This window comes from Penaeus chinensis, chromosome 3 (genome assembly GCF_019202785.1).
Source record: "Penaeus chinensis breed Huanghai No. 1 chromosome 3, ASM1920278v2, whole genome shotgun sequence".
In the NCBI taxonomy this organism is placed as follows: Eukaryota; Metazoa; Arthropoda; class Malacostraca; order Decapoda; family Penaeidae; genus Penaeus; species Penaeus chinensis.
Window position 1 is genome coordinate 4608579 of NC_061821.1, and position 10247 is coordinate 4618825.

General features: G+C 37.9%; 1 protein-coding gene across 1 annotated transcript; it reads right to left on the reverse strand.

The window, feature by feature from the left end:
* Positions 1-4128: 4128 nt before the first annotated feature.
* Positions 4129-9416, reverse strand: LOC125042030 (neuronal pentraxin receptor-like; the record flags this gene model as incomplete). The annotated part of the gene is given in 4 exon segments (XM_047637495.1): positions 4129-4969; positions 5408-5572; positions 5937-6160; positions 9278-9416. Coding segments are annotated over 4 exon segments (696 nt in total), but the record flags the coding sequence as incomplete, so codon positions are not given.
* Between the last annotated feature and the right edge of the window lie 831 nt (positions 9417-10247).

Below are 10247 nucleotides of genomic sequence, written 5' to 3' on the forward strand. Positions count from 1 at the left end.
AACACCTTCCCCTCTCCCTCCCCGCACTACCCGCAGCAGACAGAATAAACGTTCCACCCCCTCTTCCCCTACCTCACAATCACCTCCACCTTCCTTTGCCCCTATTTTTCAGACACCAGACTTCTCTTCCCCCCCTCACAAGAAAACCTTTATCTCACAAAACTCCCCAACCAACTCCACTACAGAAACTCTTGAAGATATCCAGAACTACATAATCGAATCCCAAACTAATACTCATCCACCTTCAAATTCTACAACTCCCGCTCCTTCCACAGTCAAAGTAACTGCCGATATCCATCCTCCTCCTACTCATATTCTCCCTACACCCAATCCTCTTACCCCATCCCAACAAAACCCATTCCCCCTGACTCCAGCCCCACCTATATTAACCCTCCCACTATCCCCTCTATCCCTTCCACTCCCTCCTGGATACACACGTGAAACCCTCATGTCACAAGTACCCTCTTCCCCAGACCCTCTACCTCCCGACACCCCTCCTGATACAACACCACCTCCCCAACCTCATTCTTTATCGCACCCTCTAGCACCTTCCCCTTCAAATTCTCCAACACGCACTGCAATCTTTGCCAGTAAGTCAACGAAAGTATAACTATTCTTCATTGGAACATTCGCGATTTCCGAATGTTCCTCTTTCAGTCCCACATATTCTATCATGCCCACGTCCTCCCTACATAGACATCCCAACTTATCAGACATCCTTACAGAATCTCACACTTTCTGCTTTGACAACCTGTTTTCCTTCCTCAAACGCATATATATCCTTCACTTGATCTAACCCCTTTACATTACCTCATCCGACCCTAACCCATTCACTCACCAATTCCTTAACCCAGCTTTAACAACTAATCACTAACCCAACCATCCTTCACTAACATTAACTATAGTGCTATATGGCCTTAGATGTCTAGCACATTTATTTTGCTTTTAACCATAAACCATTAACCATTTACGCATAGATGGCTACACTTGTACTAAATCAACATTAAGCCAATTATGAGTACTACCTGTCTCGCCTGTTTACCCTTTTCTTTAAGTCACGAAAATATTTTATGTTATCTATTACTAATGTTTATGACATTATAGTAATTATAAGATTTATAATAAAAATAACACCATTGATATTCATAGCACTAGTAAAAAATACATTTTCCCGCTGATTCAAGGAAAGGTGAAATCAGGTAAGGCAGAGCCATCTATATGTAGAGACATCTCATAAAAAATATAAAATATCAGCACAGCATTTTCCCCATTTTTTATTTATTTTTCCCGGCGGCAAAGAGTTAATAACCAAAGGACATGAAATACCTGGAGGGAGGTCCTTCATCTCGACAAACTCCGCCTTCAAGGAATCACATATGGTAGCAATCCCTCATCAGAAGCTTTTTTTCTTACGAAGTGACTATATAACGTAATGCGACGTCTATTGAGGCCTTTTTACTAGAGTTCCCCCCCCCCCCCCCAATCCCTTGCCCGTTGTTGTCGTGGGGGGGCTTAGGAGGCGGAGACTGGGACCCAATGCTGGGGAACTCCCCAACCTTGGGACTCAGCCCTCGACTCAATAAATTTTGCATGGTCTTTTTTTTCCCCCTCTTACTTTTTCCTTTCTGTCCCTTCACCAACCCCTTCTACTATCCACTTCCTAAGGTGTGAGAGCCGTGCTGAAAGGATGAAAGGCTGACTTTGTGCCAGTCCTGAACGGCCTGAGGGAGCCATGGGCACGGTATTCCCCTGCTTTAGTTGTCTAGCCCTTACCCCTCAAGCGACCCGGAGGGGTGGACCGTTTCTCTCCCCAACATACTCCAGGCTTATCATGGCCAACAATGAATAATCATTAACCATTAACCATTAACCATACCATTATTAGAGGCAATCAGGCTTGCCTCTTCATCAAATAGCTCCACCAATTCAAATTCGCCCGATTCCCTGACCCCAGGCTCTCCTTTGACCACGGCTCTGAACACTACAACTAATACCCCCTCCTCAATGCCGACTAGTACAGTATCCACCCTAATCAACACCCCAGGAGACATTTCTACTCCCAACATGCTCAACTTCAACAACTATACCCCCACAACCTTCTTCATCAACTACCCCATCTTCCCTTATTACTACCTTACAACCTTATTGTCCACCTCCTCATAACACTACCTCCCTCAACACTACTCCCTCTTCTACAAGCCCCCGTCCTTCTACTACCCCCATCTCTACAAAATTCTTAAATAATCTATTTAGCCCTGCCAAATGGGACCGATTTTTCGTGATCCCTCCCACAACTTCTCACACTTTCTGCTTTGACAACCTGTTTTCATTCCTCAAATGCATATACATCCTTCACTTGATCTAACCCCTATACATTACCTTACCCAACCTTAACCCATTTACTCGTCAATTCCTTTGCCCAACTTTGACAACTAATCACTAACTCAACCACCCTTCACTACCATTTACTATAGTGCTACATGACCTTAGATGTCTAGCACATTTATTTTGCTTTTAACCATTAACCATTTTCTCGCTCGACCGACATGGGGAAGAGAGCCCAATGCCTATTCTGCCAGACGCTCTCTTCTGCCGTGAATACGTGAAGGATTCTCTGCTTTCCTGGGCGATGGTTGCAGGGGGGTACAGCTCCATGCATTAGACATTATAATGACTGATTCGGTACTGGGGTTACCGTCCCAGATGCAGGGGAATTGCATCACCTTTTCGATAAGTGATATTATGCTTCTCTTTGCCCCGTAGTACTGTGCTGTCCATATTAATTTTGAGGTGTTTTTGTGTTGATAAATACGGGCAATCTTCTTCGAGGAACATGGATGATGTAAACAATGTCCGTGTAAAAATAATAAACACACCTAAAAATACAAAGTTAGATATTCGTTTTTAAAAATCATTTTAATTGAAACTTTCGAGTGTTGTAGCGGGACCCCAGGCTCCGGGAGGAAAAAAAGTATAATTAAATAAAATGAAGGTCCTGGCGGTGGATTCTTGAAAGTGTATTCCTCGATTGACTATAGGGTAAGTTAGGGCACATATGGAAACACTGTGGAGTCCTCAGATTGGTGGTTTTATTTTTATGATGGTATGTAAAATATTTATCCGGATCTCAGCGTTTATTGGAATTTGTCTAACTGGGGCCGGATACTTCCGAAAAAAATGTATATAACAAGTCATATGTGAGACTTCATAAAACCAATGTTAAAAATATAGGTAATAATAATGTATATTAATATTTTATTTGTTGCCTGAAGATGATTGCTAGTTCGTTTTATTATATTATCTTTGTGTACAGAACTTGTACTATGGGAAGTAGAGTTATTCAGGAAAATTCATCATAGTTCATTTCTTTTACAATAGTTGGTTGAATCTTAACACTCGGGGAGACAGTCGCTGGGCCGTCCATGGTGCTGGTGACCGTTGGAGGCTTGCAATAAGACAGCAATGGCTTTCCATTGGTTGTTACGTCTAGCAGGCTAACTACTGGCTGGTCAATCGACTACCGGTCTGCCTTTTTTTCATAGTCAATAGAATTAACCTACATTGTAAACATGGGCCTTGCAATGTGCTTACAATATTGTATTTATTTATTTATAGTTATTATTATTATTATATATTTATTTATTTATTTTTGAGATGGGTGGTTTACAATGTAGTAAGGAGATCTGCAGGTACGATGTAGTAAGGCGGTTACAAGGTCCTCGATCTTGTAACGGACGGGCAGTTTTGAGTATCCCGGACCTCCTTTGCTCATAATAGTTGAGTACTCCTGCTATAGATTTTTGTCATGCCAATTCGCCGATTTGTAACAATTTGTAATGAACGCTTCTACATCTCGGAAGTTGAGAACAGTGAAAAAGTTCCCGTTGAGTTATCGGTGAAAGAACGCTCATGTGACTGATCCTTTACGCGTACTTGCAGACCTTGCTTACGGGAGTATATACCGTGCGAATTAAATAATTGAGTATAGTGTGTGAGAGTCAGGCTTCCTGCAAATCTCGCATATTCTGTAATTAAATTTTAAATCGGTCTTGAGAAGAACGTTTGTATGGTTAAATAAAATGAAAACATGAAAGTAAAAACGTTTGTAGGGCAAATGAAAACACAAAAAACACGTAAAACATATATTAGACATACACGAGCTTCGACCCTTAGCTACAAATACAAGCAAATCTAATTGGATACATATATACCAAGCAATAGTTAAATAAATACATAAATAAGTAAGAGCTAATGTTACTGAGAGCGACGAACAGAGGTAGAGGGATATGAACCAAGAGAGCATGAGAAACAGACTAATAAACATTACAGGTTTTTAATGTTTTATTTTTTTTTTTATTTTTTTTTTTTTTTTTATCATCCGGCATAATAATAAAGGGTGATACACAGAAAGTAAGAAAGGTTCGGTTTGAATTTTGAGTTCGCATGAAACTCTGGTTTTGAAACTTTCTCTAGAGGGTACGTCGCTCTTGGTAACAAATGCCTACCGCCTGTCTGAAATGAATTACACAGTAGCATTTCTCGGTCATTTATATTCGAAAACGTATTTCAAACTACATCCCTATGCGTACAGCCTGCATTAAATCCCATGCAGGAGGCGGCTCTTTTATTCTTCTCTCTTTAAAATACTACTGAAAGGTTACGTCATTACCTTTCTAAACAAACAACAAATCATTACCATCAAATTCTTGTTTTTATTTCTTCAAAAGATAAATAGATATGTAAACAATAAATAAATAAATAAATACCATACAATTATCTTTTTTTCTTCTTTTTCCTTCCTTTAAGACTTAGCGCGACCCTGACAAAGGTCTTGTACAGTAGCCTCAAGGACCCCCCCGTACCCCCTCCTTGGGGTATCCTGCCAACTTATGACGTCACCTCCATGCTCGGGCACGCACTTGCTCGCGACTAACTCCACTGCCAGGCGATTCAACCAAGAGTCTGGTTGCTGAGGGAAAAGAAGAAAACATGGTAGGAATAAAGGAAATGGGGTTTTGGATAAAGCGATGGAATTTGGATAACTTCTCTGACTTTTGAAATTGCACTCAAACGCAACCGGCCACGAATGACTGTTTGTTATGGTTTTTGCATAAATTGTGGTAGACTTATGTATCTTTGGCAGAGCTTGGTATAGTGAGTGTTTTTTTTTTTGTGTTATTTGAGGGTTTGTTCGTATGCCTCAGATAGACCATTATCTCTCCCCTAATAGATCCTAATCAAACAAATATCTTTAAAGACCGAAGCACTGCATAAAAGCATTCTCTCTTAGTAAAAAAAAAAAAAAAAAAAAAAAATATATATATATATATATATATATATATATATACTGTACATTACACCGTAACAAAGTTCCATCACAATGAACTTCCAATCATAAGTCACTCACCTCGATTGCGCTCGTATCCAGGAACAGCAGCGTGACCCAAGCACTGAAACCTGCCTTAGCATTGTCTTCCTGATTAGCCAGGTCGTTCTTGCGGTCGTGTTGGGTCGTGGTGAGGTCGTAGCCTGAAAAAGCTCGACCTCCGCCTCTCACCAGCATCCCTTGAGACTACGGAGAGGGAGAAAGAGAGAGAGAGGGAAAATAGGGTGTTGGGTGAGAGAGAGAGAGAGAGAGAGAGAGAGAGAGAGAGAGAGAGAGAGAGAGAGAGAGAGAGAGAGAGAGAGAGAGAGAGAGAGAGTGAATGAGGGTTCAGAGGTAGGGAAATCGGAAGAAAACATGAAGGAGAGAGAAGAAACAGAGAGAGAGTGGGGTGGGGGGGGAGAAGGGAATGCAAAATAATGATTAGCATCTATACCATCTCTCCATCAATGATATACACACAATAGCCTACACATACACACACACACACACTCCCCAAAGAACAAATTACAAAGCCCTAAATTCACACTGCCAAAGGTCCTACCAGACTTACCAACAACTGTCTGCCACTTTCCAACAACACGCCGTCAACATAGGCACCCCATGTTCCCGTGGCACCGTGCCATGAAACTAAGATGTGGTGCCATTCTCCTGCATTTAATCCTTGGTGAACTTCCGCGGTGAAAATAGCCATGTCGTTGATTTGCAGTGAGAGAAGCTGTGATTTCGATTTTTCCGTTAATGAGGCAGTTAGGCGTGTCTTGTCTGCATCGTTAGCTGCCGGTTGAAGAGGTCATAGTGGGTTAAAGGTTAAGTTTGGGTATGTTGAGCTTTGGGTTTTATATGTTGCAAAGATGGGTGAGTTTAATCTTGATTTTTATGTTGCAAAGATGGGTGAGTTAGCTCTTTATTTACATGTTGCAAAGATAGGTGAGATTGATCTTGATTTATATGTTGCAAAGATGAGTGAGATTGATCTTGATATATATGTTGCAAAAATGGATGAGTTAGATCTTAATTTTGGAAAGAAATGAGCAATTTGCATGAAGTTGCATGGATTTAATTAATGATGCAGAATGAAGATAAAAAAAAAGTGATAGTAATAATGATAATGATGGGGATGATGGTGGATAATAATAACAATAATCATAATAATAATAATGATACTACTACTACTAATAATAATAATAATAATAAATGACGTAGATAACAACATTTCACCAATGTTACAATCTATATCAAAGACCTTGACATCTCTTATTCGAAAATCTGATCATGCAGAGGTTGCAAACCATGATGCAACAGGGGGCCGACATAAATATATGTATTCTCAACGCGTCTGAGGGATGTATCAAGAATAACATTGCATACTGCCGTCGGTGTCTTTTGCAAATGATTCTTGCAGGACCGGTAGAGAGATTTTGTTGTTGTTGTTGTGTATATTGGTCTGGGCATTTGTTGTGTTTGTATTATTTGTTTTGTTATATTTTGGAAGAAAAATATGAAGATGATGAAGAAAGAAGAGGAAAGAAGAAGACGAAAAGAAAAAGAAAAAAAGAGGACAGAGAAGAAGAAAGAGAAAAAGAAGGAAAAGTAGAATATAAATCCCGATTTTAACACACAATTTGCTTTAATAAAACGAATAGATTTGTCACACAATAACCAACGAGAATAAGAATAAAGCTACTGACCTCATTCGCTTCGAAAATAAAATGCAATATTCATAAAGTCGCCACAAAAAATAATTAAAAATTCTGTCAACACTGAACACGCAACTCACACGCCTAACCCCGTTAAGGAGAACGAAAAAAAAACCGGAAAATTCCACAATGCAAATGAATTATTTCGACTGTATTCGTCCAATTTCTCTCTTTATTGTGTCTAATTCTGAAAGAAATGGGAACGTGATATAATAGACTCCATGGCATTGTTGATAATTAGACCGTAATCACGTGGAAAGGTAATATAATTGATTTTATAGAATTGTTAATAATTTTCGTTTTTACTCTTTCTCGTTCTTTTAATTAAATATAATGGGAACGTAATATAATTGATTTTATGGAATTGTTAATAATCAAAGCCGTTCTTTCTCGTCAATAATTATTACAATCACGTGCAATGTATCTTAAGGGACGACCATATTGATAAATCAGTTACGTTGTGTGTGAAGTGTATACGTAATAAAGAGCGAGTGATGTAATGTATTTCAGTCATGTGTTAGTTCAGTTAAATAAAGTTTGCTTTTGAACTGTGTAGTCGGTTAAAAAATACTTAATTTGTACAGCATTCCACTTTTTTCTGTGTTTTTACTCAGATCTCTTATACTGTTAAAATATAATAAACTAAATAATTATATAGTGAACTTTGCAACGCATTTCCTTTCACAAAATGTTGTTTTGATCCGAAAATCGTATAATATTAACAGAAAACGTACTTATTTCTGAATAAATAGAAGCCACACGAATATTTCATTTAACGATTTTTATGCGAGAATTTTGCTTATATATCGCAGAATATAGATGCTATGAACGGTTGCTATAATGTTTATTAATAATGTTATTTAACATCATTATTGGAATTGATAATACTACTATCTTTAACATTATCAGCATTATTGTCATTATGATTAATAATTATTCTTGTTGTCTATAAATTATCATTCAGCCAATACCCCAGTGAATATAATACCACTATCACTGTCATCATTATCAGCACTCTAATTATATAAAAAAAAATATCATTATCATCATCATCATGCAATTTACGTCTCCCGAGATATAATAAGTCTCCGTATTGGTAAATATCTAACAGATTTTAATGTCTTTTCAGTTTATACTCTGTCGTTTGTTTATTCCAAAAAAGAAAAAAAGAAAAAGAAAAAAAAAAAAAAACACTCGTCTATTGTTATTACAGCCTTTAGACTTTATTGTGTTGTTTATATTTTACTTCGATTTCGATTCTCTTTTTGATCCTTCTTCGTGTGTTTATTCGTGTCCTCGGGAGTTATAGGCGAATTCCAACTCTTTGTAATGGCGAAGGAAATGTATTATGATTTTTAGCGAAGTAGAGAGAGAAAAAGGTATTATTGTCGACTGTTAGTGACTGATGTGGTTATCGTTTGTGATTATATACATATAGTTTTTTTTTTAATTCATGATTTATGGTCATTATTGTTACTATAATTTTCAAGGTTCATTCCCCCTTCCCTTCCCCCTACCTTACCCCTCCCTCCACACCCCCCCTTTCCCTCACCCTACCTTATCTCCCCACCTCACCCCCCCTTTTCCCTTCCCCCACCTAACCCCACCTCACCCCCCCTTTCCCTTCCCCCCTTCCCTCCCCACCTCACCCCTCCCTCCCAACCTCACCCCAACTCCCCTTCCAACCTCACCCCCCCTCTCCCTCACCCCCCTTTCCCTTCCCCACCTTCCCTCCCCACCTAACCCCCCTCTTTCCCTTCCCCACCTCACCCCCCCCCTTTCCCTTCCCCCCACCTTCCCTCCCCACCTCACCCCCACCTCATCCCACCCTTCCCTCAACCCACCATCCCCTCATAAACATAATGAACAAAAACACAATGAACAAAAACACAATGAACAAAAACACAATGAACAAAAACACAATGAACAAAAACACAATGAACAAAAACACAATGAACAAAAACACAATGAACAAAAACACAATGAACAAAAACACAATGAACAAAAACAATGAACAAAAACACAATGAACAAAAACACATTGAACAAAAACACAATGAACAAAAACACAATGAACAAAAACACAATGAACAAAAACACAATGAACAAAAACACAGTGAACAAAAACACAATGAACAAAAACACAATGAACAAAAACACAATGAACAAAAACACAAAGAAACAAAAACACTAACCTACGTAGGTGAACAGTGAAACATCAGGCCCTGTTTTGAGAAGTTTCACCCATAAGCTTAACGTGAAGGCTTCAAGATCAGGTACATCTCCTATAAACTCGACATATTGGCTTTCGGTTGCTGTTTGGTTGAGAAGTGCCTGCGGGAGAGAGGGAGAGAGAAATAATGTAAAGAAAATGAGAGGGAAAATGATGAAAAGAAAAGGAGAGGGAAAATGATGAAAAGAAAATGAGAGGGAAAATGATGAAAAGAAAATGAGAGGGAAAATGATGAAAAGAAAAGGAGAGGGAAAATGATGAAAAGAAAATGAGAGGGAAAATGATGAAAAGAAAAGGAGAGGTACAATGATGAAAAGAAAATGAGAGGGAAAAATGAAAAGAAAAAGAGGGAGAAAATAATGAAAAGAAAATGAGAGGGAAAAATGAAAAGAAAATGAGAGAAAAAATAATGAAAAGAAAATAAGAGGGAAAAATGAAAAGAAAACGAGGGAAAAAAATGAAAAGAAAAAGAGAGAAAAAAAGGGAAAGAAAATGAGAGAAAAAAAAAGAAAAGAAAATGAGAGATAAAAAATGAAAAGAAATTGAGAGAAAAAAATAATGAAAAGAAAATAAGAAGGAAAAATGAAAATAAAATGAGAGAAAAAAATGAAAAGAAAATGAGAGATAAAAAAAATTAAAAGAAAATGAGAGATTAAAAAAGAAAAGAAAATGAGAGGGAAAAATGAAAAGCAAAATGAGAGAAAAAAGGTGAGAGAGGGAAATATAAAAAGAAAATGAGAAAAACATGAAATGAAAATGAGAAAAAAAAGAAAATGAGAGGGAAAAATGAAAAGAAAATGAGAGAAAAAATATATGAGAGAAGGAAATATAAAAATAAAACAGGAAAAAGAAAAAAAAATGACAGAAGAAAATGAGAATAATAATTAAAAAGAAAATGAATGAAAAAATAAAATTGAAATGAGAAAAACAAT